The following is a 26,475-nucleotide window of genomic DNA, read 5'->3' as shown; positions in this document are numbered from 1 at the left end:
GGCTGCAAGTATGAAGCTTGAAAGCCATTGCCAACATGGCAACGCCTCGATAACCAAGTAGCAAGTCACCTAACAGTGTACACACCGGTGGAGACTTCATGATATCCTTTCTTGCCCACCTTGAAAGTTAGATCGCTTCTCCATTCTTCACCTGTCTTGATCTTGTCCACTGCATGTTGAATGGTATACCGCGGCTGCCAGTCTAGTTCCTGTACGGCCTTGGACGAGTCATAAACTCGATCGAGCCTCGGCAAGAACCGCCACCCTTTCATTTCAAACACGTCCTTGATGCCAGGCACACACTCGGCGTATACATCCCCAGCCCCGCGATCTAGCCGCTTCAGGACCTCAGGATCATTGCAGAACGGCGGCGGCGCGCTGATGACGTACTTTCCCCAGCCCAAGACTCGAGCCTTGCGCATGGCGCACACGCACGCCGACACAACGTCGGCAATGTCGACGCGCCGGTAGGCCAGTTCCAGCACCTTGAGGTTCTCATCGCCGTCGCCGTCGCTGCCCACGAGCGCACGCCGGTCGGCATCATCGTCCGCCTCGGGGAAGAAGCGGCTCGTGCGCAGCACCACCACGGGCAGGCCCGTCTGCGCCTGCACGAGGCGGCACATGTCCTCGGCCGCCACCTTGGTCACGCCGTAGATGTTTTTGGGAATGGGCACCACGTCCTCGGTGATCCAGGCGGCCGGCTCTCCAGGCCGGGGGCTCAGCGCGCGGCCGAAGGCGGACGTGGTCGATGTGAATACGAAGGACTCGATCGCATTGTCCTTCCTGGCGGCGGCTTCCTCGAGGAGGTTCAGCGTGCCGGTGATGTTGACGTCCACGAAGTCGGATTTGCTGTGCGAGTCTACGTGTGGTTTGTGGAGGGTGGCGGCGTGCAGGACGTGCTGGATGGTGGGGTAGCGGCGGAAGAGGGATGCGACAAAGTCACGGTCGGCGATGGACCCCACGTGAGTCGTGGTCTCGGATGCGAGGATATCAATGCCAATTGGTGTGTAGCCAAGTGACGGGAGCGAAAGCATCAAGGCGCATCCCAAATGCCCTGACGAGCCGGTTACGAGGACGTCGGGGCCGCCCATTACTACGCTGATGGATGATATTGCCGTCCCGGTAGCTCGAGAATGTGCAACAAAGACATGCAATTTGAAGTCGTCGTGATACGGTATTAAGGTTACGCCGTGTGTGTGTTTTAGCCAGCGAGGGGCTTTAAGTCACCGATGGGCGGGCCAAGGGCGCCTAGCTGACGATATTTTAGCATATCGCCCCCCAAACGGCTGCATGCGTACGGCCCACCCTAAATATCACTACTGTAATATTCTACGCCTAAAAAGAGTCATTTGCAAATGTTCGAGACACATCGGGCAGATCCCTTTGCTTCATGTTAACTTGATGTTTATGTTGGTGTTGTTGATAGTATTACCTGTACTCAATCGTGTAGGTATTTCATCAAATGGCAGATCCACAAAGCCGGACGGGGATCGACCCGCTGACATCGGACTTGAAGTTTCGCATCATTCGTCCGAGAATCCCATCCAAACCCATATAAACGGGAACCGCAATGTTTCGGGTTCGCGCTGGGTTGAATGCTTCCGCGCATAAGGAGGTAGAGATCGGTTCGATTCGCTAAGGCTTTCCGAGCCGTACAGGGAGTTGGCATGTTTCTGGTTATTGGCATGAAATGCCGAGAAATAAACGGAGGCGCTCCACACCACAAACCCTTCTAAATTTGCCGGTCTTGTGCTTGCTGCCTGGCACGCACGCTGCTGTCAGCTCGCATCCTGCAGCCTGTCAGGCCTGCCAGGGCCTTTTCTGCGCTCCACCAAGTGGTTAGCCCATGGCTAGTATTACTGTTGCACCTACACGAGAGGGCGGACAGCCCGGTAAACCAGCAGTCTTGGCTGGCTGAGTTCCAGGGTTCCAAGCACTAAGTCGGTGGGGATGATGCCCAGACCAAATTTGGCGGGCATTTCATTCCAGAAATGAAAGAAGGGGGAAGAGGGAATCGCACAATGCCTTTTCAGGCTTACCCGCGAGACGCAATCCCTCCCTTATACACCTAACTTGTACTTCTTTCCCAGCCAGATGTAGCCCTAAGCGAACGATGCTGGTACCACAGACCAAAGGGCCGATCCGGGTACTAGGGGCAGCTGCAGCCGCGGCGATTTACAGCCTGATCTCCCATCACATTGCAACTAGGGAGACCGAACTCCACTCCGAGCTGCTGTGCTGGGTACTTCTTCCGCTTGCCTCCCGAGTCCCATGGCCCTCATCCGGCGCAGGACGGCTGTCCAAACCTGTCTTGGACGGAAGACACCCGGCTGCGCTTCCGTCCTCGGGGCTGCTGTGGGTACTTGCATTTTGCCTGAGTGTCGCAGCTGTCTGTAAATCGGAGAATGGCGAGAGCCAACTGCAGGTTGGTCACTCTCCCGTCTAATATCACCCGACTGGAGACATATCAAACTCTAATCGTGTGCCCTGCAGCCGCTATTGACCCCCTTACTTTTGACACTGCAAGGGCACTATACTGTCGCGGCCCTCTCCCCTAACCTCGGCAGCACCAAAGGCCATAGTCATGCCCATGACACGAGCACACGGCAGTCGAAGGTTTATGGTGCAGTCTTCGTGTCCGCAGTCGCTGTCCTGAGCTTGCTGCGATGGGATCTCAAAAGGATACCCCTCCATGCGATTCCTCTGGCGGCATTGTACTTCGCCTACTCCATTCTCCTGCGAAGAGCGAATAGCTCCTCGTTGCGAAATGGGAACCTTGGACAGTTCATCACCAGCCTTTCTCTGCGAATAGCTTTCATCTTGAAAGCTTTGGTGTCACTCGAGGTACTCCTGCTCGGTGTTCCGACTGTCGCCTTCCGAAATGTCATATTAGCCGGCATCGCCAAGGCTGCCTTTTGGCATTTTGTGACCCAGACAGTGAGTGTAAACTTCTGCATGGCACCTTTGATGTTGCACATGTAATTAACATCCTTCACAGGCGCAATCCACAACATGGTGTACCGCCCCGGCGATTGAGACGTTCGGCATCCTGGCAGGCCGTACGTCATTGACCGAGTCTTCGGGACTCCATGCTCTCTTGCAGGTCGTCGGTTCGGTTCTTGCCTTGGGGCAGATTATTTCTATGCTTCCTCGTCAATTGAAATCCAAGTCACTTCTCTGGCTTCTTATGCTCTTCCCTATCATTCATCTGACAGGGGATGCATACATTGCCAGGACGACACGATCATTGGCACAGCAAAGCTTCGATGGTTCGCACAAGCATCCCGTCGAAGGGCTGGTAACCAATGGTAATAAGGCCTTTGGCGGGCTGTTGCAGAGACAGTCGCAGAACTATACAGCTGCATGCGACGAGTATCGACGTCGCTACAAGATGGAACCCCCTCCTGGATTCCAAGCGTGGTACGATTTTGCTATATCGAACGACTCGCCAATCATCGACGACTTCGACAGTATACACGACTCAATCTCGCCGTTCTGGGGTATTGATGGTGCCGAGGTCTCCAGGAGGATGACGCAAGCATTTGGCATGGCGAGCAGTGAGCTCTGGCTTTGCAGCCTGTCTGGGGCCAGTGCGAATTTTGACTGCAGTCATCCCTATCGCACTCATGACCGGCACATGGTTGCAACATTCAACAAGCTTCTAGCCGTTCTTCCGGGCAAGCTCCCTGATTTGAAGTTCTTGGTGAATCATTTCGATGAACCAACCGTTCTTGTCCCACCCTCTGGCAGTCGTAGTTCCGATGGGATTGACTTGACTTATTTGACCCATTCCAGCACATGGGATGCGCTCACGAAATATTGCAAATCATTCCGAAGCGATGAACACGCAACTAACCGGGCAGTTCGAACTTATGGGCTACCCTTCGTCACTGATATTGACGCAGCCAAGGACATTTGCAAACACCCCGAGTACAGTACCATGCACGGTCTCCTCATGAGCCCGACTTCGTTTCGCCTGATTGAGGGCTTGGTTCCTGTCATGTCAACCGGCTCACTCTCGACCATGGGTGACATTTTGTTCCCGAGCCCAGCCTACACCGACGACGAGTTTCGGTACGATAGTACTGGCGACATCGAGTGGGAGGGCAAGCAGAATAACCTGTACTGGGCAGGCTCGACCACGGGCGGTTATATCGGGGACGAGGATACGTGGAGTCAGTTCCACCGTCAGAGGTTTGTCGCGGTGGCGCAGAACACGGACGACCGCAAGAACATTTACCTTCGCGCAAGTCCAAGTGGCGCCATCGGACGCGTGGTGTCGGGCTTCCTGGATCGCCGCCTCTTCGACGTGGCTTTCACGCAAATCTTCTCGTGCACGTGGCGGCAATGCCGCGACCAGCGGCGCCGCCTGGACGTGCGGCCGTGGGCCGACCGGGACGCGCCGCTGCATTCGCGGCTCGCGTTCGACCTCGACGGCAACGGCATCAGCGGTCGGTACTACCGGCTGCTGGCGTCTCGGTCCGCGCCACTGAAACAGACGCTGCTGCGCGAGTGGCACGACGAGCGTCTCGTGCCCTGGGTGCACTACATCCCCGTCAGCCAGGGCCTCGGCGAGCTGCCCGAGCTCGTGCTCTACCTCACCTCTACCGAGCCCGGGCAGCGCCGGGCCCGCGAGATCGCCGACAACGGGCGCGAGTGGTTCCAGAAGGCGTTCCGGGAGGTCGACTTGACCATCTACATGTATCGGCTGCTGCTCGAGCTGGCGAGGGTGCAGGATCCGGGGCGCAAAGCTACGTCGTGAGGGGCACACTGTCGAGTTTGGCGAAGATTTGAGCTGGGGGCTTTGCACCTAGATCAGTTAATCCAAGTACCTAGCTAACTACCTAACTTTTATCCAAGAATTCATATCCTCGCTATGCATATCTGCCCCTTATCCTGATTGCACTTACTCCCAAACGCCGGATTGTCCCAGCCAACGCATGGCATTTCAAGGAGCTCGTTCAAGCTTGCAGTATACACAGAGCACGGCAACACTGAACACATTCGATTGGCATTAATGATTATCATTATATTTTCGGGGTTCTATGAAAGCTAATGTATTCTCCCGGAGAAACGTAATGGGCTGAAAATAATATCGCCTGCTGGAAATTGACTGTGACGATCAACGACTATTTACGAGGACGGCCTGACAGTGAGTGGGATATCAGAGTCAGAGTCAGAGTCAGAGTCCTCAAAATCATCAGCGCCGTCATCAATATCGTCGTCAATATCGTCGTCATATTCATCACGCCACGGATCAACGTGGAGGCGGGATGACGAGGCCGCGACGGGTGGTACCGCGGCGTACGAGGCCGCGCCCTTATCTTTGGACGGCGATTGCGATGAAGGATAAAGGCTCACCGCCGGTACCGGGGGTTCATTCTCGCCGCGGGCCTTGCGCTCCAGCGCCGCCTGCTCGGCGAAGAAGCGGCCGACGCGCTCGCGCTCCTGTTTCAGTTTGCGCTCGGCCTTCTGGTCCTCGATCTGGAGCAGGATGCGCTTGCGGTACTCCTCGTCGCGCTTCTTTTGCTCTTTGACCTCCTGGGCGTACTTTTGCTGCGCGCTCAGCTCCCCTTTGTTGCTGTCCTTCGGCTTGGCGCTGGGGGCTTGGATGGGGCCCAGGGCTGGTTTGGGTCGGAGGTTCAGAGAGGCAGCGTAGGCGGCTTTGCCGGGCTCGCCGCGGGCAATGCCGATGCGCGCCAGGAATTCGGCGAAGTCGTCGATGCGTTCGCCGTCCCAGATCGGCGAGGTATTCTTGTAGCCGCCGCGGATGAACTCGTGCGGGGTGTTGCGGACAATTCTGTCATTGATGTTGCTGTTGCCAGTGCTAACAGTATCAGGAACAGGTTGCTCATCGCCGTCGCATTTTCCGCCGGTGAATTTGGACACGAGCCAATAGTCCCGCTGGTCCCGCGGCGTCTGCTTGTCGTCCGGGTGCATGCCCACGTAGCCCGCCAGCTTCCACGGCTCGAGCCCGGGCAGGTGCGCCTCCATCTGCGCTGTGACGAAGGCGTGCATCGCGCTATCGGGGGCGTAGCCGCTCATGGTCTGGCGCAGCCGGTTCAGCGCGGCGTGTGCCGCGAGCGCCGTCTCGCCCTGCCCACCCAGGACGATCTTGTCAAGGCCGCCGGCGCGCTGGGCTTCCTGTAGGATCAGCTGAGCAACGTAGGGGGCCTTGGGGCCGAGCTCGAGGCCGGCGGCGGCGCAGTCCTCGGGTGTGAGGTCGTTCCAGTGTTTGTCGTTGCCATCGTCATGGAGCTTGGCGTGGGGGAAGACCCAGCGCACGGTGGGAAACTGGAGGCGCAGGGTCTTGCCGTCTTTGGTCAGCTTGGTCGAGAGGACCTTGGTGCGCAGGGTCTTGTCGTCGGTGGATTCCGGGAAGCGGTGCAGGAAGATGACGGTGTGGGTGTGGTCGCTGAGCGGCTTCACGACGTAGGGCTCGGTCAGGTTCTGTCGGAGGGCCATGGTGTCGGCTCGATCGTGATGGATGATGATGATTGTTGTTGCTCTGATTTTGTTGCGGTGAATGTCTTGAGGGAGTTTTGAGGGAGTAGTGAGCAAGTAGTGAGTTATTTGGCGATAACGAATGGCAAAAGCTGGACTCTGGCAGCATGGGGGAGTTTATAACATTTAATGGGTTGCTATTTTCTATCTCCGTTGCCAACGATCTCTGCCTAAGTCCAGGTGTTCCTTGATTCCCAGGGAGTCAAAGATGTGGCTATTTCGTACTTAAATACAAGGTCGCAAACATCTATTTGCTCCTCAGCAACCCCGTGAATTGCAGCCTATTTAGATTCCTGGTACACAAAATAGATCAGTAGGTAGTTTATAGATTGGTAGAAAATGAGTCTCAAATGATCCTGTGTCATGTTCCATCCATACAGTGGCCTAAAGATCTTGTCAACAGTAAAGGACCATGATATATTAGTATAAATATCCACGGCGAAAGCCGCTTGACGTATACTGGGCATATTCAACAAGGCATGACCATTGTATCACTATGTGCTGGCATCGTAAAACATTTTGAGTCAAGTGCTTGTACCTGAACAAAGCAGATTAGTCTCATGTTTTAATGGTTACCAAGCACGTTACAAACCTTATATTCTGAATCCCAGTCCTGTACCTATAGTTGAACCTTCGAGGTATAGCTGTATGAGTATTACGGTGCTGTCAAACATCCCCTTCACAATAACAAGAGCAAACGAGTCATTCTTGTTGTGCAGTTGCCGAGCCCCTTTCTTCCGCTCCATGCAACAACAGGTCGGATGCCATGTGACCTTTTCGGCCGTCTCGGAAGGCCCCAAGTGTTTCTTCAAGACGTACACTCGGGGTTGGGGACGTACTAAGCCAGCATCATCATCTGGGTATCATCGTGGTAGATAACAGGTGGATGTAGCCCCTGGATAACGTCCACAGAAAAACAACCACTTTGAAGCCACAGGGCACACCATTCCAGTCAACTTTTCTCTAGGACGTCGTGATCTACATATTGTCACATGACTTAAAGGAGCTCAACTCGTATTCTTGCCCAAACATTTATCGTGCCAGTAACTCAAGTCGTGCTGCTCGGACAGGTGTGCAGTCGGGATGATGTACTTCTAGTGACAAGCTGCCAGGAGATGCTGGGTTGAGTATATGTCTTGGCACCGACATCTCGGGAAAATGTGACCGGTCTATGCAGTTTGTAGTTGACATTATCTGCCTTGTTGTAGAGAGTGGATGAGCATGTTCGCCGAGGCTCGCATAGATCTGCCGTGCCCTTTAATGCTTACTTTATACGCAATAGATCAGGCGCTTTATCGTCATAAGGAGGCTCGGCTGCCGTATTGCTACCCCGAGACCCAATAACCTGCTGCTACGTGTGCTTAGTGCAATGCCTCTATGATATTCAACGGGAGCTCGCTTGGACTATTCGGGTAGATGCGCATGCCGACATGCAGTGTCATATAAATTTGTCGGAGTTGTTCCTTTGTATTTTCTTTGTTTTTCGTTTCTGATATGTTTATGAATTTGTTTGTCATCCACTCTACTCCAGCGTTTCTTTTTCACCTACAATCCCCCTTCCCCTCCCCCCCTTTTGCTCTCAGCTGCGCCCGATGCTTGGCGTGAATCAATAGGAGCAAGAAAGACTGGTGAAATATGGATTGTACAAGTTTGGTTAGAGCACGTCTCATTATCAAAATAAAGGACGTTTGATTTCTAAGAATATACAGGGATTTGCCGAGTGGAACGAACCGTTGGCTTTGTAATATGATTGCATTTGTAAGTGTATGCTAGCGGGCCCCTGGATCCCACTACAGTAACTGCGTACCGGATATGGAATTGCCTGAATCATGACAGTTCCAGAAAAGCTGTCTCCATGACTCCTATTTGTATTGCTTCTGCGCTTATGCTCTCAACAGGGCGGCTCGGGTAGAGTCTCCGGGAGATCCGTTCATACGGCACTTTGCTTTGCTGTATGCCTTCGAGGGAAGGAAAAGGTTTGCGCGGCTTCCATTTCCGCTGATGCAATTACCGTTGAACCGGCCCATGTCTCAGGAGCCACGCAGCGTGTCAATGTGTGCGTGCATGCAGGTAAGATAAGCTCACATCAAAATGCCAGCGTAGCGACCGCTCGGCGTGAGTCACCCAAACTGCTAGTATTGGCCTGGACCGTTTTACTTATGCTTCCTTATCCTATACTGCATTCCTTTTCTTGCTCCTCGCCGGATCTGACTGGCCACAGATAAAAGTCGCGAGGCGGCACCAATCATAACTCGTCTCCCGTCAGCCAACGGCATACGGCGTCTGCACCATCTCAATTGTCTCGCTTCACCGTAAAAAGTACACCCGGGAACAAGAAAGGAAAAGAAGCTACATAGAACAACCCATAATGAAACCGGGTGTCCGTAAATTTGGATTTCCTTTTCCAGATGCGCCAGTATGTACATGTATGTACAGGTCGATGCGACATGAGCCATGCCCCCACCCGAAGGTGCCGCAAAGACGGGATGGATTGGAATGGGATGGGATGCAACATGAGTCTGTATGTTAGCTGCAGCTCTGGTGCACATGCAATCTCGACTCGGGGCAGATTGACTTTACCTACGGAGTACAGTACGACTGTTCCTCCCATCCTGTGGATCTTCAGCCTCGGAAATATGTCAACCAACACATCTTCATCTCAGCAACGTAGGGCCAATTCATTACGGCACAAGATTTTTCGTATCCATTTGCCATTGGGTATGGGAGTTGGCGGCTACGAACAAACACCCAATCCGACCGTCCGATCTTCCGGCTGCTTGGCTTTGTGGGTACGGAGATAGCGGATGAGAGTCAGTGGCAGTAAGTGCGTTTTTTAGGTGCCTTTTAGGTGCCTTTAGGTGCCCCAGCACTGGAATCAATGACGATGGGTGGGCCCCTCAAGAAACCCAAACTTCCAGAAGCACTCCACAGGGATCTGCAGCGCATTTACTGATTCGGCTCCTGGCCCTGAGTCTACGCCGCCGCGATGGAAGACGTGATGGGCCCCGATTAGAAATCCAAAATCACCATTGCTTATTTCCAAAGTCCGGACTAGTTTCCTGGACGGTCACTATGGTATTTGGCGTCATTCTCTGCCGGGTGAAACATCATTCTTTAGTAATGTCTTCTACCGCTGTCTGGATAGAAAGAGCCGTCTCCCCCAGCAACCCACCACCTGCGTAGCCGACCCAGGTCCAAGTCTTACAGCACTTGGCCGCTCTGCGTTATACGCCCTGCTTGAACTAGTACGTCCGCTGTTTGCTCTTCTCTCATTCTTACTAGCCGCTTGGCTGAACTCGACATCGGTCGCCCAGCATGTGGGGCCATCCTATGGACCAGAATGCGTTGCGCCGCACCGAGTCGGGCATGCAGGACCAGCAATGGCATCGTGACGATGCACCGCCCAATGCGTCGTCGGCTGACGGTGAGAATGCCGGGCATGGAACAGAAGCTGCCAACCCTTCGGCAGACGGTACTTGGGGAGAGCGGGATGTCGGGGGCTTCAACGAACAGGAAGCAAAACAGGAGTTTGAGGCGCTTAAGAGCAATCTCGGCCAACTGCAAAGAACCAGGACGCAGGAGACCCAAGCCAGCAGGGTAGGAAAAACGCGCAGCAAGAGGGATAAAGCCTTGTCGAGGACCCAGACGAGGCAATCGGCGGCAGCAAGTCACACAACAGACGAAGCCGACCTCGAGGCCGGTGAGGGCGATGCGGATTCCGACTTCGAGCTCAGCGACTTCATGCGCGAGGGCCACTTCGAGAAGCGCACAGATGATGGCTCCGCGAAAAAGGTCGGCGTTCTCTACAAGAACCTCACCGTCAAGGGAATCGGGAGCGCGACGGCCTTCGTGCGCACCGTCCCCGATGCCGTCATTGGCACGTTCGGCCCGGATCTGTACCATGTCATCACACGATTCATCCCCTCACTTAAGTTCGGCAAGAAGACCACGCGAACGCTGATCAACGACTTCACTGGTTGCGTTCGAGACGGCGAGATGATGCTCGTCCTCGGGCGTCCAGGGGCCGGTTGCAGTACCTTTCTCAAGGCCATCAGCAATAACCGGAAATCGTATGCTTCGGTGGAAGGCGACGTCTCGTACGGCGGCATCTCGGCAGAAAAGCAGCACAAGATGTACCGAGGCGAGGTCAACTACAACCCCGAGGACGATTTACATTTCGCCCCTCTCAGCGTATGGCAGACCCTCACTTTCGCCTTGATGAACAAGACCAAGAAGGATGCGCGCGACGAGGTGTCGATCATTGCCACTGCGCTTATGAGGATATTCGGCATTAGCCACACCAAATACACTGCTGTAGGTGACGAGTATACTCGAGGTGTGTCTGGTGGTGAGCGGAAACGTGTTTCTATTGCGGAAACCTTGGCCTCCAAGTCAACAGTCATGACGTGGGACAACTCAACCAGGGGCTTGGACGCATCCACCGCGCTTGACTATGCCCGCTCACTTCGAATCATGACGGATATCAGCAACAGAACTACACTGGTTACTCTGTACCAGGCCGGCGAGGGTATCTACGAATTGATGGATAAGGTATTAGTTATCGACCAGGGTCGGGAAATCTTCTCAGGGCCCGCAAAGGAGGCCAAGCAGTACTTCATTGACTTGGGATTCGAATGCCCGGAGCGTCAGACCACGGCAGACTTCTTGACCGCCGTCACCGATCCGATCGAACGGAAGTTCCGGCCGGGATTCGAGGGCAAGGCCCCCAAATCACCCGAGGAATTGGAAAGAGCCTTCCGCAACTCTCCACACTACAAGAGGCTGCTAGAGGATGTTGCCGACTACGAGAGCCATCTCGAACGAACCAACTACGATGATACCAAGAAGTTCGAAGGGGCCGTACGAGAAAGCAAATCCAAGATGGTTTCCAAGAAGTCGCCATACACCGTCTCGTTCCCTCGACAAGTCATTGCCTGTACCAAACGCGAGTTCTGGCTGCTCTTGGGCGACAGGACAAGCTTGTACACCAAGATATTCATCATCGTGTCCAACGGGCTTATCGTCGGATCCCTGTTCTACAACCAGCCAGCAAATACAGAGGGCAACTTCAGTCGCGGCGGTGCCATATTCTTCTCTATTCTGTTCCTGGGCTGGCTTCAACTGTCCGAGTTGATGAAGGCAGTGTCTGGCCGAGCCGTCGCGGCAAGGCATGAAGAATATGCATTCTATCGGCCATCTGCTGTTTCCATTGCCAGAGTTATCCAAGATATCCCCGTCATCGCGGCCCAGGTGTGCGTTTTTGGACTCATCATGTATTTCATGACCAACCTGGATGTTGACGCCGGCAAGTTCTGGATCTACATGCTGTTCGTCTTCACCAATACCTTCATGATCACGGCTCTGTACCGAGCCTTCGCCAGCTTGAGTCCAGAGATAGACACTGCCGTTCGGTTCTCCGGAATTGCGCTCAATTTGCTGGTGATCTACACCGGATACGTCATCCCCAAAACCCAGCTCCTGGGCGACTATATTTGGTTTGGCTGGCTATACTGGATTAACCCCATCTCGTACAGCTTCGAGTCCGTTATATCGAACGAATTCTCTGGGAAAACCATTGAATGTGCCCCAAGCCAGCTGGTTCCCCAGGGCCCCGGCATCCAACCAGAGTATCAAGGCTGCGCGACGACCGGAGCTGCCGTGAACTCTCGGACAGTCGCAGGGAGTGATTATATTGGCGCTTCGTTCGGGTACACCAGGTCACACCTGTGGCGAAACTTTGGCGTAGTCATCGCTTTCACTGTTCTTTACATCCTCGTTACAGTCATAGCCACGGAGCTGTTTGACTTCTCCGGTGGCGGCGGAGGCGCCTTGGTATTCAAGAAAAGTCGTCGATCCAAGAAGCAAGCCCAGAGGCTCAGCGCTCCTAACGACGAGGAGAAGAGGGCGGACAACGGTGTTACCAGTGGCAATTCCTCGACCGAGACCGGTAGTTCTCCCCAAACAGTCAACGAAGCGAATGAAGATATGGAGAAACTCAGCAAGAGCGATTCGATCTTCACGTGGCGTAATGTGGAATACACGGTGCCCTATATGGGAGGCGAGCGCAAGCTGTTGAATAACGTCAATGGGTACGCTAAGCCTGGAATCATGGTGGCACTGATGGGAGCGAGTGGTGCGGGTAAGACTACCTTGCTGAACACTCTTGCACAACGTCAGAAGTTGGGCGTTGTGGCAGGCGAAATGTTTGTGGATGGCCGTCCATTGGGGCCCGACTTCCAGCGGAACACCGGCTTCTGTCTCCAAGGCGATCTCCATGACGGCACCCAAACCATTAGGGAAGCAATCGAGTTTTCGGCTTTGCTTCGACAAGAGGCGTCTGTTCCGCGGGCAGAGAAGATTGCTTACGTCGACAAGATCGTCGACTTGCTGGAGCTTAATGACCTCCAAGACGCCATCATCTCCAGTCTCGGAGTTGAGCAGCGAAAGAGACTGACTATTGGAGTGGAGCTGGCAGCCAAGCCGTCGCTTCTCCTTTTCTTGGACGAGCCTACGTCCGGACTCGACTCGCAGTCTGCGTACTCCATTGTCCGGTTCTTGAAGAAGCTCAGCAGGGCCGGTCAAGCTATCGTCTGTACTATCCATCAGCCCTCGTCGGTTCTTATACAACAATTCGACATGGTGCTTGCTCTCAATCCTGGCGGTAACACTTTCTACTTTGGACCCATCGGCGAGGGTGGCGAGGACATCGTCAAGTACTTTGCCGACCGGGGCGCAACATGCCCACCCAACAAGAACATTGCCGAGTTCATCCTGGAAACGGCCGCGAGGCCCCACAAGAAGCCCGACGGCACCAAGGTGGACTGGAATGAGGAGTGGCGGAACAGCGAGCAGGCGGAAGCCGTCATTGAGGAGATTGACGGCCTGAAGAAGGTCCGCAGCCGTGCCTCGCAGCCGGACCAGCCTTCGAAGGAGCAGGAGCGCGAGTTCGCGGCTCCCGTGTGGCTGCAGACGACAGAACTGACGAAGCGCATGTTCCGGCAGTACTGGCGGGACCCGTCGTACCTGTACGGCAAGTTCTTCACCTCGGTCATCATGGGCATCTTCAACGGCTTCACCTTCTGGCAGCTGGGCCACTCGATCCAGGACATGCAGAACCGCATGTTCACGTGCTTCCTCATCATCACCATCCCGGCCACCGTCGTCAACGCCGTCGTGCCCAAGTTCTTCGGCAACATGGCGCTGTGGCAGGCGCGCGAGTACCCCTCGCGCATCTACGGTTGGGTCGCTTTCTGCACCGCCAACGTCGTGGCCGAGATCCCCGCCGCCATCGTCTCGGGGTTCCTGTACTGGGTCCTCTGGTACTTGCCGACGGGGCTGCCCACCGAGAGCTCCGTCTCGGGGTACTCGTTCTTGATGACGATCCTCTTCTTCTTGTTCATGAACAGCTGGGGGCAGTGGATCTGCGCGTTCGCGCCTAGCTTTACGGTTATCTCCAATGTGAGTGTTTCTCCCCCGACTCAGACACGTGAGTGCATAGTACTGACAGTGAATCCCAGGTTCTTCCCTTCTTCTTCGTCATGTTTGGTCTTTTCAACGGTGTTGTGCGGCCATACTCACAGCTCCCCGTCTTCGTAAGTTTATCCAGACTCTCTTGTCCGTCTCTCGTTGAACGCCAATCTCCTAACGTCAAAACCCAAACAGTGGAAGTACTGGATGTACTGGGTCAACCCCTCAACCTACTGGATCGGCGGCATGCTGGCCGCGACGCTGGACGGCAGCCCCGTCGAGTGCGACCCGAAGGAGACGGCCCAGTTCGACGCGCCGCCCGGCCAGTCCTGCGGTGCCTACGCGGGGACCTTCGCCGAGACGGCCGGCGGCCGGCTGCTGAACCCGGAGGCGACGGCGGGCTGCATGTACTGCCCCTACACCAACGGCAACCAGTACCTGACGACGCTCAATCTCGACGCGGGGGAGAAGTGGCGCGATTTCGGCATCTTCCTGGCGTTCTGCGTCTCCAATTGGTTCCTCGTCTACTTCTTCATTTACACGGTCCGTGTCCGGGGCTGGAGCTTCGGGCTGGGGCGTGTGTTTGGGGCGCTGGGGAAGGTTGTGGGGGCCGTCCAGAAGCCGTTTACGCGGTCTAAGGGGAAGAAGAGTCAGGGCAAGACCGAGGCATAAGTTGTCTGAATGTATACAGTGGAATACCAAATGATGTTGGTTGGTGGTTTCTATGAGAATTGATGGCTAGCGTTCAGCGCGCAGATATCGCTTTTCTTTTCTTTTTTACTTCTAGGTTCGGGTACTACATAACATAGAGGAGACGCTACAGGAAGGAGTCTGGTGGCAAAAAGGGGCTCCAAGAGATAGGAGGTACGGAGGTAATGATATAGAGGTATCTCCTAAATACAAAATAACAAATAATTTCAATCCTTAACTGTCCGGTCACCGGAGTTCTCGAGAGCAATTGATGGGATGCTTTTTACTTGTAACTACTGCGACAATTGTGATCACAACTTCGGGCGCAAGACAGACCATGTCGTGTCTCCGATGTGGCGCCTAGCAAATTGCTCTTTATAGAACCCGGAAATATCTCTCACTGCCCATAGTCATAATTGTAAGCTGTCTTTGGTTGGTGTTGGTAAATTGGCACTGAGCGTATCTTGCGACAAGGTACGAACCCCAGACGCACAACTCGTAGGGACTAGCGGTAATGCCCTTCCATATATATGCGGTATACAATATAGTGTACATGGGTCCGGCTGGCCCTGCTCATGCTGGCCGGTCGTAGAGGTTTATGAAGTGGTGTTCCCCCGAATGTCCTGGTACGTCGTCCGTCCTGCCCCCTTCAGTTTGTCATGCACTCTTTCGTGCGATATGATGCCTGACGCGCATTATGTTATGTCCCCCTTCGGCACCTGAACCTCGGCATATCGACCAATTCCAATTCTAGTTCGCGTGTTCGATGTTGGGAAGCATTGGTGGTGGTACATTTTCAACTGGTGGATGTCGACAAGCGCAATCGCCAATTGGCATTGGGACGCATCGCCTGGTTTTCTTGTGTTTTTGGATTTGTCGGTTTTGCTTTGTTCTTTGTCTCTTTTATTATTTCTTCTCGCCTTCGCCCTCGACGCCGTCCTCGGCCGAGTACTCGATGGGCAGGTCCATGCCGACCCTCCGGGCCGTGAGCCGCGTGCGTTCCTCCTCGTCCATGCCCATGCCTGGGTTGTAGCGCTCAATCAGCGTGACGTATTGGCGCTGTGCCTGCAGGTACTTGACGAACTGCTCGGTCTGCGCGGAGACGGCATTGTTGGGTTGTTGCGAGGTGGAGGCTGGGCTGGAGAAGGACTCGCGGAGGCGGTTGTGTAGCATCGACCGGGCCTGACCCGGACGCGGGGGCAGCTCGCGCAGGAGGTTGCGGTAGAGCGAACGGATGGTGGCTTGGGACGACATGGTGTGAACCGGGTTTGCGATTTGTTGCTATTGGCTTGTCGGTCTTGGATCGGTTGCCGGGAATGAGTAATAGTCAGTCGGGTTGATCAAGAGGGAGAGGCCTTGCGACACAAAAGTTGGAGCTTCAAGGTCCCGCCACTACCCGGCGATTAGATGCGATAAGATAGAAGCTTCAGCGCGGGCAGCAGGCCCCCCAAACCCCGACAATAATTTAGTTGGAGCAGCACATGGGTTGGTCGCATTGAATCATCATCGCCGGATGCGAAGCCGAAATCCAATACTTCCTACTTCTTGAGAGCAATACTGTCTGGCATTGAACCCTCTTGCACAAATTATATTGTATTATGCGACTGCCCGCTATGTCATGATCATGACCTGTTTGCTTTAAACCACCCATACTTGTAATTGCATGTACAATTGCATGCGATTTCTTTCATCATGGCGCCTCGCCAACTGAGAGCACTTTTGGCCATGCCACCCGCTCTGCGGCCCTTGCTGCTCACATCGCCCAATGCGACTGCCCTATGGCCTACAAATAGAGGCTTCGAGATCATATGGCGATCGTATGCCAGCCGCCGGCCTCTGGCGGTGGGCGCTTTCGTTATACCGCCCACTCCCAACCTACCCTTGACCGAAGTCCCCGTCGAGCAGCTTCTCGAATCGCCGACTCCCGACAAGACCCTCCACAACGACCTCAATGCACTCTTCACGAAGAACCCGGCCACCTTCTACCACGGCACCTCGAACTTCTACTCGCTGAAGAAGAACACACAGGTCCCCGAGATCTGCATCCTGGGCCGCTCCAATGTGGGCAAGTCGACCTTCGTCAACGCCCTCGCGAACCGACGGGGCAACGAGCTGGCGCACACGAGCGCCAAGGCGGGCAAGACCCGGGCTATGAACGCCTACGGATTCGGGCCGCCGCCCCCGCAGACCCAGCTCCTCGCCGCCGACACCGACGTCAAGCGCACCGAGGACATGCCCAAGCACAGCCTGTTCATCGTTGACATGCCCGGGTACGGCCACAAGTCGCTCAAGGAGTGGGGCCGCAACATCACGCTCTACCTCAACAAGCGCCAGTCGATCCGCGGCGCCATCGTGCTGATCGACGGCGAGGTCGGCCCCAAGCAGGGCGACCTGATGGCGCTCGAGATGCTGAGCGAGGCCGGGCTCAAGACCATGATCGTCCTGACCAAGGCCGACAAAGCGAAGAACGGGGAGGTGCTGATGAACACTTGCAAGAACCTGTGGACCTTCCTGCGCGACACCGCCGCCACGGATCCTGATAGCGATTGGAAGTGGGATAGGGACTTCTTTGTGACGGCCGTGGGTGCAACTAAGAAGGAAGTTGGCGTCGCCAGCGTCGACATTGCGCGGCTGGCAGTCGCTCGCCTGGCCGGACTAGTGGAAGAGAAGGCGCGCGCAGAGCCCGAATATCCCAAGAGCTGGAGTGGGAAGGTTGTGTCGTTCGACGAGCTGGAGATCCGGCCGGCTGCTGCGACGACTGGGTCACCACCGTCCCTTGGCGTCACCGAGGCTAAACCCGCACCGAAATCCGATCTGGACGACAGCTCGACTTGGACGGATCTGGAACGAGCGGCTCGCGAGAAGTACCTTTCGCAAGTCGCTCAAAGTCCTCCTCCTACACCCCTAGAGCCGGAACCCAACAATGACTCGGGGTGGGCAGCATTGGAGCAAGAAGCGCAGACGCAGAAAGACGCCCGGAATACTCTTCACGCACATCCTCCCACAGACTCTAGACCCTCGAGGCGAGTAACTTCTTCGATGTTCAGACCCCCCAGACGGGCAGCTACCTCGTCTATGTCTAGACTTCCTAGGCGGATAGCTCCCACATCGAGCCGTCGCCTACAATCACGAGGTATGCACACATCTGCATGTCTTAACCGGCCACCGCGCGAACCACAGCACATTAATAAGGCTCGGCGTCTGGCCGCGGAAACCGGCACCAAAGAACCGCCGGTCCAGGACGAAGAATCCATCGCGCTCCACAACCTGGCTCAAGAGTACATCCTCGAGCTGAGGGCGCGGAGCCTGCCCAACACGACCTCGCCCCTCAAATCGTCCAAGCACCAGCCCAGCCAGCAAAATCTCTCCTCTCAGAGTGCCAAGGCGGGGAGCTCCAAGAGCAAAATCTTCAACCCCCTCGTGAGCCGCCACAAGTTCACCCCGGAGCAGCGGAAGCAGCAGCGCCAGAAGAAGCGCGAAATGCAGAAGCGCGCCTTCGATATCGCGCAGGAGCGCGTCGAGAAGGAGGAGGTACGCAAATTGTACCAGGCCGAGAAAGAGCGCCTCAAGGCCGAGGAGGAGGCCATGAGGCTGGCGCGCCCCTCGCACGGTCGCGATCGCGCTGGGTATGGTGAAGAGGGTCAGGGAGAAGACGACGGTGGGCCGGATTCCGAGGACAGGCTGGACAGCGACGCGTTTGCCGAGTCGTTTGACCAGATCCAGTACGCGCAGCGGCAGCTCAAGGGCAAGAAGGCCAAGGCCGAGGCGAAGAAGCAGAAGAAGGCGGAGCGGATGATGAAGGACCGGCCCAAGGAGGAGGAGGATCCGTTCTTGGCTAAGTTTGCTGATATCAAGTAAAGCAGCGGATGATCGACCAGCTCGCTGCCATGTTGTATATATGTATCTAGCACATCTCCGTTGTACAATCCCATACACACTAGACTCACTTTAGACAGATAGCTGCTTATGCTGGCTCGCGCCCATAGAGATGATATAGGTACTTGTGCGCCACACTTCAGCCATGGACATGATCCGTTCTCCATACCTGGCATGTCTGCCCACGGCATAGAAATTGGTTATCGAAGCAATCTATCAATACTATCCTGGTGTAATCGCCGAATGATAAGGCCAAAAAGTAACAACTCCTCGAAGCGATAGCAAGGGGTATCATAACATACTCCATCATCCATACATTCGTTCATGCTAATCAAACATATTAAACTGTTTCCCCCCACCCGAGGTACTTCTTATCCTCATACCATTTCTTGCGCAAGTCGATATGCCCCTTTCCGTGCTTATTCGTCAGATGTTGGTCGAACTTCTCCATCTTCCTGGCCAGCTTCTCATCCGCGACGAAGCCCGGCTTCTTTTTTGCGGCCTGGTACTCTTCCAGGGACTGCAGCTTCACGTCGTCCTTGGCGGTCCAAACACCCTCGTAGTTGGTCGGCAGCGGCTTGCCCTCCTGGAGGGGGCCAATGATCTCGACGACCAGGTCCCGCTGCCAGGACGTGGCCTCGAGGGCGCGGCGCGCGGCGGGTGGGGCGTAACCGTACGCGACCCACTCGTCTATGGTTGCGTTGAATTCAGCAATCCTGGAGGCGACGGGGTCTTTTGCAACGGCGGACGAGGATGGCTTCCGGGAAGCGGCTGCGGCTGGTGGGCGAGAAGCTTCCGGATTGCGAGCGGAAGACGGCGGCGGTCTTGCTGGTTTTGAGGATGATGTTACCGACGACGAAGGGAACGAAGGAGGCGGCGGACGAGAGGTTTCAGGGCGTGTTGCGGATGGACGTTGCGGCTTCGGCTGGGGCGCAATGGAAGACTTGGGCGGAGGCGAGCCAGCTGAGACTCGTCGTAGCCGCTGCTGCTGTTGTTGCTTCTCCAAGTCGGCCAAGAGCGGGTTCTTGCCCTTTCCAAAGCGAGCCTTTGGTGTTGGTTGGTCATCCTCATCCTCATCGGGACTATCGACGACGAAAGGCGTTTTGCCGGCTTTCCGCTTTGGCGGTGGCGTGCTTGGACGTGCCGGGGGATGGCTGGCAGACTTGACCGGGGACGATCCAGGCTCAGATTCGAAGTGCAGCTGCTGAGAGGCTGTTATGTCCTGTGATTCCTCCTGGATGTCTTCCATTTCCACATCGAAGACAATATTTTGTGTTTCTGGGTCATATTGAAAGTCCTGGGTCTCGGGTTCGGCCACGCGACCCTTACCCGGACGACCCAGTCCATTTTGGACACTCTGTCGTGCCCGCGATGACGAAGATTTAGGGAGTGCCGACATTTGCCGGTCAGTGGGGGATACAGCTGCACTGACAGGGCGACGCAGGTGCGATGTGCCATTCGTGGTGTCTGGGGTTGAGGGGATCTCGCTGTCCTTGCTGATCCTTTGCCGCTTACCAGACGAGTCCGGGTATGGCTGATCTGACAGCATAGCGGCATCATGTGCGCGCTTCAGTGATGGCTGCTTTGGAGGCGAAGAATCGAACCGCTCTTCCGAGTCACTGTCAAGTGCACCACTGACGCCAGTCATGGCGGCCACCTCCTGTGGCACGTCTTCGTCCTCTTCCGAGTCGTCGCTCTCACAGTCTTCGAACCCGACTAGACTCTCTTCAAATTCAGCCAGATATTCTTCGTAAATTTCGCGGAGGTCGTCCTCGACGCCATCTTGATCAACCCAGTCATATCCGAGGTTCTCCGCGATTTGCTGCCAGTCTCGCTCAGCAGTGTCGACCTTTTGAGAAACGACATTCTGCCACAGGTCCCAGAGGTCAAAGGATCGACCTCGCACGGTCGGCCAGAGATTTGGTCGAATGTGATCAAAACTTTGAACAAAGTCATGATAAATTGGGTAAAACTGCTCCTTGGATTGAAGCGAGTTTTCAATATGATCAACTCTGGTTTGTGCTGGTTTGTCGCTGATACCAGCTGCCTCGGCCCGTATATCTCGAGCCTGACTATGTGCGTCCTCGTCGTTTAGGTCGTTGTCGTCATTCAGCTGGTGATCAATTTCCACTTGGGTCTCCATCTTTTTGGCGTTCCGAGGCGATCTCCTGACATGGCCTGGGGAAGCAGAGGCCGAGACTTCTTGCCGTTGTGTCACACTGGGTGTCCCACCTCTGGACGGCTCTGGCTTCTCCTTCACAGCGTTTGAGTTCTCCTTTGTCGTTTGTCGGGCTGTCTCTGGTCGTTCATCCTTAGAGCTTTGGGCGTCATTGCCATTACTCTTCGTGGTCCTTGCCTGTGGTATCTCTTCCTCCGCCAACGGCTCCACCTCCTCCTCATCCACGTAGGCCTGTCTGAGGTATTTGATCCAGCGATCCCTATATGCATGCCACGAGTGTTGAGGGAACTGGCGGTTCCGTCAGTATAATTATGTTAGTGGGACAGAGAGCGCGCCACTGACCTCATTTGCATGTTCTTGAAAGACCTTGTTTCCTCGGTCGTATCCAGTCTTTGCGGTTTTCTCTAGAACGTATGCGGTGAGTTGCGCGTCTTCTTCTGCTGTGAATTTCGTTCGTGGTTTCTTTTCCTGCTTGACCAAGCTGGGAGGAGGTCGTGGCCGCGAGAGTGTGGCCGTATCCTTTCTACTAGCCGTTGGTTGAGGGTCTTCTGCTGGTTGAGCTTCCGGTTTTTTTTTCACTGGATATATCTGGTCGAGGTTTCAGAGACACCTTCTTAAGCCAGCGATCCCTCCAGGAATGAAATGTGTGTCGAGGATTCTGGTGTATATCATGAGCATGCGCGCGTAGTATGTCATAGACAAGATGGACAAACCTTGACCTCCAATTCTTGGTAGATTTTGTTGCCAAGAACGGACTCGCCCTCTCGTTGACGCTTTGTAACCCATTCCATGAGTACGCGGTCATCTTCGTCGGTGTAAGGGGTTCTGGTAGATTTGCCGGGTGCGGACGGGCGCACGCGCGCCTGCTCCTGAGGCTTGCTACCAATGAGGTAATCATCAGGATCCAGCAGCTTCCCTTTCTTGACCGATTCTTGAATCCATTTCCAAGTGTATGAGCCTTGTGGTGTATCTTTCCATAAATGATCGGCAATCAAGTAGTCGGCATTCTTCTCCAAGAGAACCACTTGACCACCGTTATTCTGGGGAAACGTTAGCGTAGGCCGGGCCAGGAACAACAAGTGCTGTCGAGGATATACCTTGATATGATCGATCCATGTTTTCCGCGTTGGCGTACGCTGGGCAAGCCAAAACCTTTTGCCTTGGAATAAGGTGCCTCCTTCGCCGGCGACGGCTCCCTCGTAGACGATACGAGCCGACATTTGCTAACCCTAACCCGGAAACCAGGGTCGGACTACTGCGGTACAGAAAAAGCGCGTCGACCACGACGTGTCGGCGAAAATTGCATCCGTGTCAACCTCCCTGTCCTATGCGGGTTTCATTCCAGATTGATGACGGCTGTCTTTGTCACGAGTGGATGTAGACGCGGGTGTCTATTGTTGGTGTTGCATGAGAAGGCAAGCAGTAAGGTTGGGGTAATTCAGGCGGCGAGCATGCGGGTAGATTTTAGAATTCACGTCGGCGTCACAAAGCTCCGCACGAGTGCGTAACGTATTTCACACAGGTAAGGTGCGAAGAAGTTGGGCGAGAAAACTTCTAGGGAAACCCATCAATTGGGGAATCTGATTCCGCATATCTTGCAGTCCTTTTGAGCATTTCAAGGCAGGTATACGGCGCGCAATCACCTAAGGTCTTGTGAGAGAGTGGGACGCCTTGGTAGTGACGCGTGATGCTGGATCGCGTGCATGATCAATCACGTTCGCACGTGGCAGAGCCGAGTGAGGAAAATGATGCCTACAGTGGGCTGTAGTGGTTCAATTGGGTGTGGCACAGCCACATCCTGCAGCCTTACAAGCCCTCGGTTCAGGCCAGGTACGCTATTTCAAGCCGCCTAAGCCGGATGACACCTCCGCTACACAACCACCAATCGCCCAATCGACAAAGCCTGACAGGCGTGACAGGCTGCCTTTGAGCTGACGACGATCGGCCAGCTAGGGCTGAATCTGGATATATCTTGTTGAAATTCCATGACAAGTAATGAGTTCCTGCTAGTCACGGAGAACACCACAGCAGTATTGGCAGGCAAAGGCATCGATCGCTGTACGCCCCTGTCGCAAATGGATATCGACCTTTTCTTTCCTGTACACATGATCAGAGATATCGACTTCTTGTGACTGGCGCCTGCGAAATACCTAAAGAAAATCCCAGAGGTCCTTATTGTCGGCAAAGTCTATGGTCTACATTCATGATGGGTGTCATCGCCAAAATCGCCACAGTTGTCCTCACAATTTCCTTTTTGACATTTGTCGCTTTCTTCGGTCGGATACCGGCGTTGCGGTAAGTACTTGCCTTTTGACCTGCCCTGGCAAGTGCAGTTGCTGACTGAGGAATAGTCGCACACCAGTAGCATGGCTCCATCGAGTTTTGATGGTACATATACCCAATGCCATTTTGTTCTTGGATAGGCGGTTTACGGGTGGGCGAGTGGCAGAATCCCTCTCGCGCTTCGGCCATGCTGCCTTCTACGGCCGTCATCCTACCGTCTTGATATTTTTTCTCTTGCTGCTATCTGTCGGCGAGTACATGTATCTGCCAGGGGCATGGCCACAGCTGCCTACCGTCCACAAAGTATTCGGTGCAATATCTATCGCTGCACCCTACTGGTTCCTCTATCTCTCGGCCTACCGAGACCCGGGCGTCATCACCTTGGCCAACCATGCTCATTATATGAGCCAATATCCGTATGACTTCGCACTCTTCCATCCTGGGCACATGTGTCGCACCTGCAACATCCTCAAGCCCCCCGCGTTCCAAGCACTGCGCCGTGTGCAACCGGTGCGTGGCCAAGATGGATCACCATTGCGTCTTCATCAACAACTGCGTGGGGTACGGCAATCAAGCATATTTTATTCTCCTGCTTCTCTCTACGGGGATCCTCACATCATATGGAGCTTATCTCGGTCTTGGCCTGGTCTCTGCCAATGTTCGGACGCGTCACCCAAACTGGCACCTGTGGAAACCCAGCTCTTTCACTTGGCATGACTATATCATATTGTTGACATTTGGCATTCAAGATGACGTCGGCCTAGGATCTGTCACCATGTTAGCGGGTTTGACGACGCCCCTTGTTTGGGGCTTGCTCACTTACCACATGTACCTGATTTACTGCGGTACGACCACGAATGAGTCGATGAAGTGGCAAGATTGGAAAGCAGAGATGGACGACGGGTGTGCTTTCAAGCGGGCAATCGATACGCGAACACGCCCGCGCAATCCAAACCATGAGCCCAGCTGGACACGATGGCCCGTCGAGAGCGTGCAGGCGCTTGTCAGAACAGAAGATGGCACTCCGCCCAGCATTACGAGCGGCCCCGGGACAGGTGAATGGGAGCGCGTATGGCATCTTCGGGACGTCGAGAATCTATATGATCTCGGGTTCCGGGATAACCTTGTAGACGTCTTTGTGCCTGGGCATTCTTTCCGAGATGATGTCGCCGCAGATCTGGAAAGGGGCCGGAGAGCTACCAAACATAAAGACGCAGCTGGCTTGGGGAGAGTGGTGGATGCCGCTACCTGAGACGCAGGAAGTCGCACGCTTGCTGAATACCAGGCGTTAAACTGCAAATCCATCGACGTGGGTAAGTAAACCGAATTGCACAACCATGAGATATGCCAAGGCTGCTACACCTACATATGTCACGATAAAATACATTTTCAATCTTGAACATCTACATTCAGCAAGATTACACACTTGCCGACAGATTCTTATAAGATATTTGGGAAGGCAGTAGCCATGAATTGAAAGTTTTTATGGCGTCATCCGACTTCGCAGAGCGATCTTCAATACTCGTTCTTCTGGGGTCCAGAGCTCTTGCAAGTTGCTGTTTCAGGATGAAAATCGTCCGACAATTCTGTCGCAACGCTCCGCCAAACGTTGTTCCCGCGCCACCGGTTTCATCTGATCTCGAGAATTAAGCTCAGCCACGTTGGGCCAACAGCACATCACACCACCATGCGCCAATCCCAAGACACCCATCCGCTGCGCGGCCATTTAGAGTTATGGGGGAGGATCGCCGGCCTCGCTGTCCCCCTTCTGGGGGAGATGAGAAGCTTATGCAGCGCCGGCTGGCAGCCCACTCGGCGCATTGAGCTCCCCGTTGCAGTATTTGCAATTGCGCCCAGCATCGTCCGACCGGGGTCTTCATCCCGAGTTTGAGCTTCTGCATGCGCTTGGTCGGTGGTACGAAGCTCCAACCCTGTCGCCCTCGTGGAAGCAGCCGATCTATCTGGCCCAGCAGGCGCGCCGTTGGCGACGAGGGAATCTGTCCGCCGAGAGATCGCCAAGGCCTCCCCGTTCTAGCTTGTCGCGTTTGGGATCTTAGCATCCGAAATGAGGCTGTGTTCTCCCGGGGGCCTCATCACAGGTTTCAACGCGCGTTTGCAGGGCCCCGGTGGATGGCATACGGAACTGAGAGGTGTTTCTGCAGACATGATGCAAGCCCAGAATGGACCGAATGGCTTTGTACTGTAAGTAGAATAAGAAGCAGGCAGCTGCCGTCTGAAAAGGGATTCGTTCTGTTTCCCGGAAATAAACCCCCCTCCTCTCGCTCTTCGATTTGTCATTTGCGGAGGATTAATGTGTTGTATGAAGAAATAGACCTGTTGCTCACTTTCTTTTTCTCCATCTCTCTTTTCATACACTCTCATTTCCTAGAAGGAACTTACTCGCCCTAGAGGCTACGAGGATATAATTCAGTACGCAGGTACAGGCTACTGCGCTCGTGTCTATTCATTTGTGTCTGAAGCCGGGACTTCTTCTACTTCCTTTTCTCCGTCATATACCATATCTACATACAACCATGAAGTCCTCAATAATAACCGCCTTGGCCGTGATGGCCGTTTCCACAGAAGCCACAGTAAGTTGTGATAGGCGCAAGCCGCCTGACCCGAGTCATACCATGACACGCCCTCTCTACTTGATTCGTGTATGCTAACCCTCCGCGAACAGTTTGGAAACCAAGCCATAGTCGCCCACGAACGCCAAGTCCGCAGATTCTCCCCCGGCGCGCCCCCGCCCGTGGGCATCGCGGCCGCGGACCGCAGGTCGCCGGGTGGAGAGCAGCCGCCCTCCAAGCCCCTATGGAAGCACGACGTCATCATCATCGAGCTCGGCGGCCATGCGGGGGTAGGGGCGGCCAGCTCAGCAGCGGCCGTGACCGTCACCAACAAGAACACGGTCACGACCCTGACGACGGTGACGCCCGCCGCGGGCGCCCTCGTCACGGCGCCCTCCTCCGCAGCCCCCGCGCTCGCGACGGGAGGGGCCCTGGCCAGCGCCCCCGCTGTTAACGCGGGGCTCAATGCGACGACGTCAAATGTCCTGGGGGTGGGGAAGGCGGGTACGGCGACCGGGGCGCCCGTGAAGGCGCCCACGGCGGCGCCGCCGGGAGGTGGTCTGCCGGTCACGGCGGGGGCGGCGCCTCTTGTTGGGACCGGTGGGGGGCTGGCGGGGAGCGTGGCTATGCTGCTCCTGGCTGGTGCGGCTGGGGCTCTGGTCATGGCGTGAGCATGATGTTGGGATGGATGCAGCAGTAGTACTGGCTTTTGCTGCTGCTGATTCGAAAGAGGGGAGAGTGCGTGTGTATCAACAAATATGTACGAAGAGGTATGGATTACTTCGATTACGAGTTATGTGTACAAATCTGGCTGGGCTGGCTGTAGGGGGGATTGGAGGGGACAGGGTCCGACCGGCGTTCTTATGGCATCGTTACTCAATATACCCAACCAAGCGTGCCGGTCAT

At 55.0% G+C, this 26,475-nt stretch overlaps 9 protein-coding genes across 9 annotated transcripts; 4 read left to right on the top strand and 5 right to left on the bottom strand.

Annotated features, from left to right (window-relative positions):
- Window positions 1–65: 65 nt before the first annotated feature.
- Window positions 66–1,091, bottom strand: PG985_002263 (NAD dependent epimerase/dehydratase family protein; the record flags this gene model as incomplete). Its single annotated transcript, XM_066822032.1, has 1 exon — window positions 66–1,091. The coding sequence occupies one exon, from the start codon at window positions 1,089–1,091 to the stop codon at window positions 66–68; it is 1,026 nt and encodes a 341-aa protein (XP_066689464.1).
- Window positions 1,092–2,113: 1,022 nt separating this feature from the next.
- Window positions 2,114–4,762, top strand: PG985_002262 (uncharacterized protein; the record flags this gene model as incomplete). Its single annotated transcript, XM_066822031.1, has 3 exons — window positions 2,114–2,393; window positions 2,528–2,937; window positions 2,999–4,762. The coding sequence occupies 3 exons, from the start codon at window positions 2,114–2,116 to the stop codon at window positions 4,760–4,762; spliced, it is 2,454 nt and encodes an 817-aa protein (XP_066689463.1).
- Window positions 4,763–5,133: 371 nt separating this feature from the next.
- On the bottom strand, window positions 5,134–6,465 carry PG985_002261 (Acyl-protein thioesterase; the record flags this gene model as incomplete). The annotated part of the gene is made up of 1 exon (XM_066822030.1): window positions 5,134–6,465. The coding sequence occupies one exon, from the start codon at window positions 6,463–6,465 to the stop codon at window positions 5,134–5,136; it is 1,332 nt and encodes a 443-aa protein (XP_066689462.1).
- Window positions 6,466–9,819: 3,354 nt separating this feature from the next.
- PG985_002260 (ATP-binding multidrug cassette transport protein) lies at window positions 9,820–14,643 on the top strand (the record flags this gene model as incomplete). Its single annotated transcript, XM_066822029.1, has 3 exons — window positions 9,820–13,962; window positions 14,022–14,096; window positions 14,167–14,643. The coding sequence occupies 3 exons, from the start codon at window positions 9,820–9,822 to the stop codon at window positions 14,641–14,643; spliced, it is 4,695 nt and encodes a 1,564-aa protein (XP_066689461.1).
- Window positions 14,644–15,567: 924 nt separating this feature from the next.
- Window positions 15,568–15,915, bottom strand: PG985_002259 (uncharacterized protein; the record flags this gene model as incomplete). The annotated part of the gene is made up of 1 exon (XM_066822028.1): window positions 15,568–15,915. One exon carries the CDS (start codon window positions 15,913–15,915, stop codon window positions 15,568–15,570), a length of 348 nt encoding a protein of 115 aa, XP_066689460.1.
- Window positions 15,916–16,353: 438 nt separating this feature from the next.
- On the top strand, window positions 16,354–18,519 carry PG985_002258 (uncharacterized protein; the record flags this gene model as incomplete). Its single annotated transcript, XM_066822027.1, has 1 exon — window positions 16,354–18,519. The coding sequence occupies one exon, from the start codon at window positions 16,354–16,356 to the stop codon at window positions 18,517–18,519; it is 2,166 nt and encodes a 721-aa protein (XP_066689459.1).
- Window positions 18,520–18,877: 358 nt separating this feature from the next.
- PG985_002257 (uncharacterized protein) lies at window positions 18,878–21,936 on the bottom strand (the record flags this gene model as incomplete). Its single annotated transcript, XM_066822026.1, has 4 exons — window positions 18,878–21,004; window positions 21,059–21,197; window positions 21,244–21,374; window positions 21,430–21,936. 4 exons carry the CDS (start codon window positions 21,934–21,936, stop codon window positions 18,878–18,880), a joined length of 2,904 nt encoding a protein of 967 aa, XP_066689458.1.
- Window positions 21,937–22,922: 986 nt separating this feature from the next.
- On the top strand, window positions 22,923–24,251 carry PG985_002256 (palmitoyltransferase SWF1; the record flags this gene model as incomplete). Its single annotated transcript, XM_066822025.1, has 3 exons — window positions 22,923–23,011; window positions 23,068–23,415; window positions 23,474–24,251. 3 exons carry the CDS (start codon window positions 22,923–22,925, stop codon window positions 24,249–24,251), a joined length of 1,215 nt encoding a protein of 404 aa, XP_066689457.1.
- A 1,208-nt stretch (window positions 24,252–25,459) lies between these two features.
- Window positions 25,460–26,233, bottom strand: PG985_002255 (uncharacterized protein; the record flags this gene model as incomplete). The annotated part of the gene is made up of 1 exon (XM_066822024.1): window positions 25,460–26,233. One exon carries the CDS (start codon window positions 26,231–26,233, stop codon window positions 25,460–25,462), a length of 774 nt encoding a protein of 257 aa, XP_066689456.1.
- Window positions 26,234–26,475: the final 242 nt, after the last annotated feature.

This window comes from Apiospora marii (genome assembly GCF_038362585.1).
Source record: "Apiospora marii strain CBS 49790 chromosome Unknown utg000002l_segment0_segment0, whole genome shotgun sequence".
In the NCBI taxonomy this organism is placed as follows: Eukaryota; Fungi; Ascomycota; class Sordariomycetes; order Amphisphaeriales; family Apiosporaceae; genus Apiospora; species Apiospora marii.
This window is presented reverse-complemented; position numbering and strand designations above follow the sequence as displayed.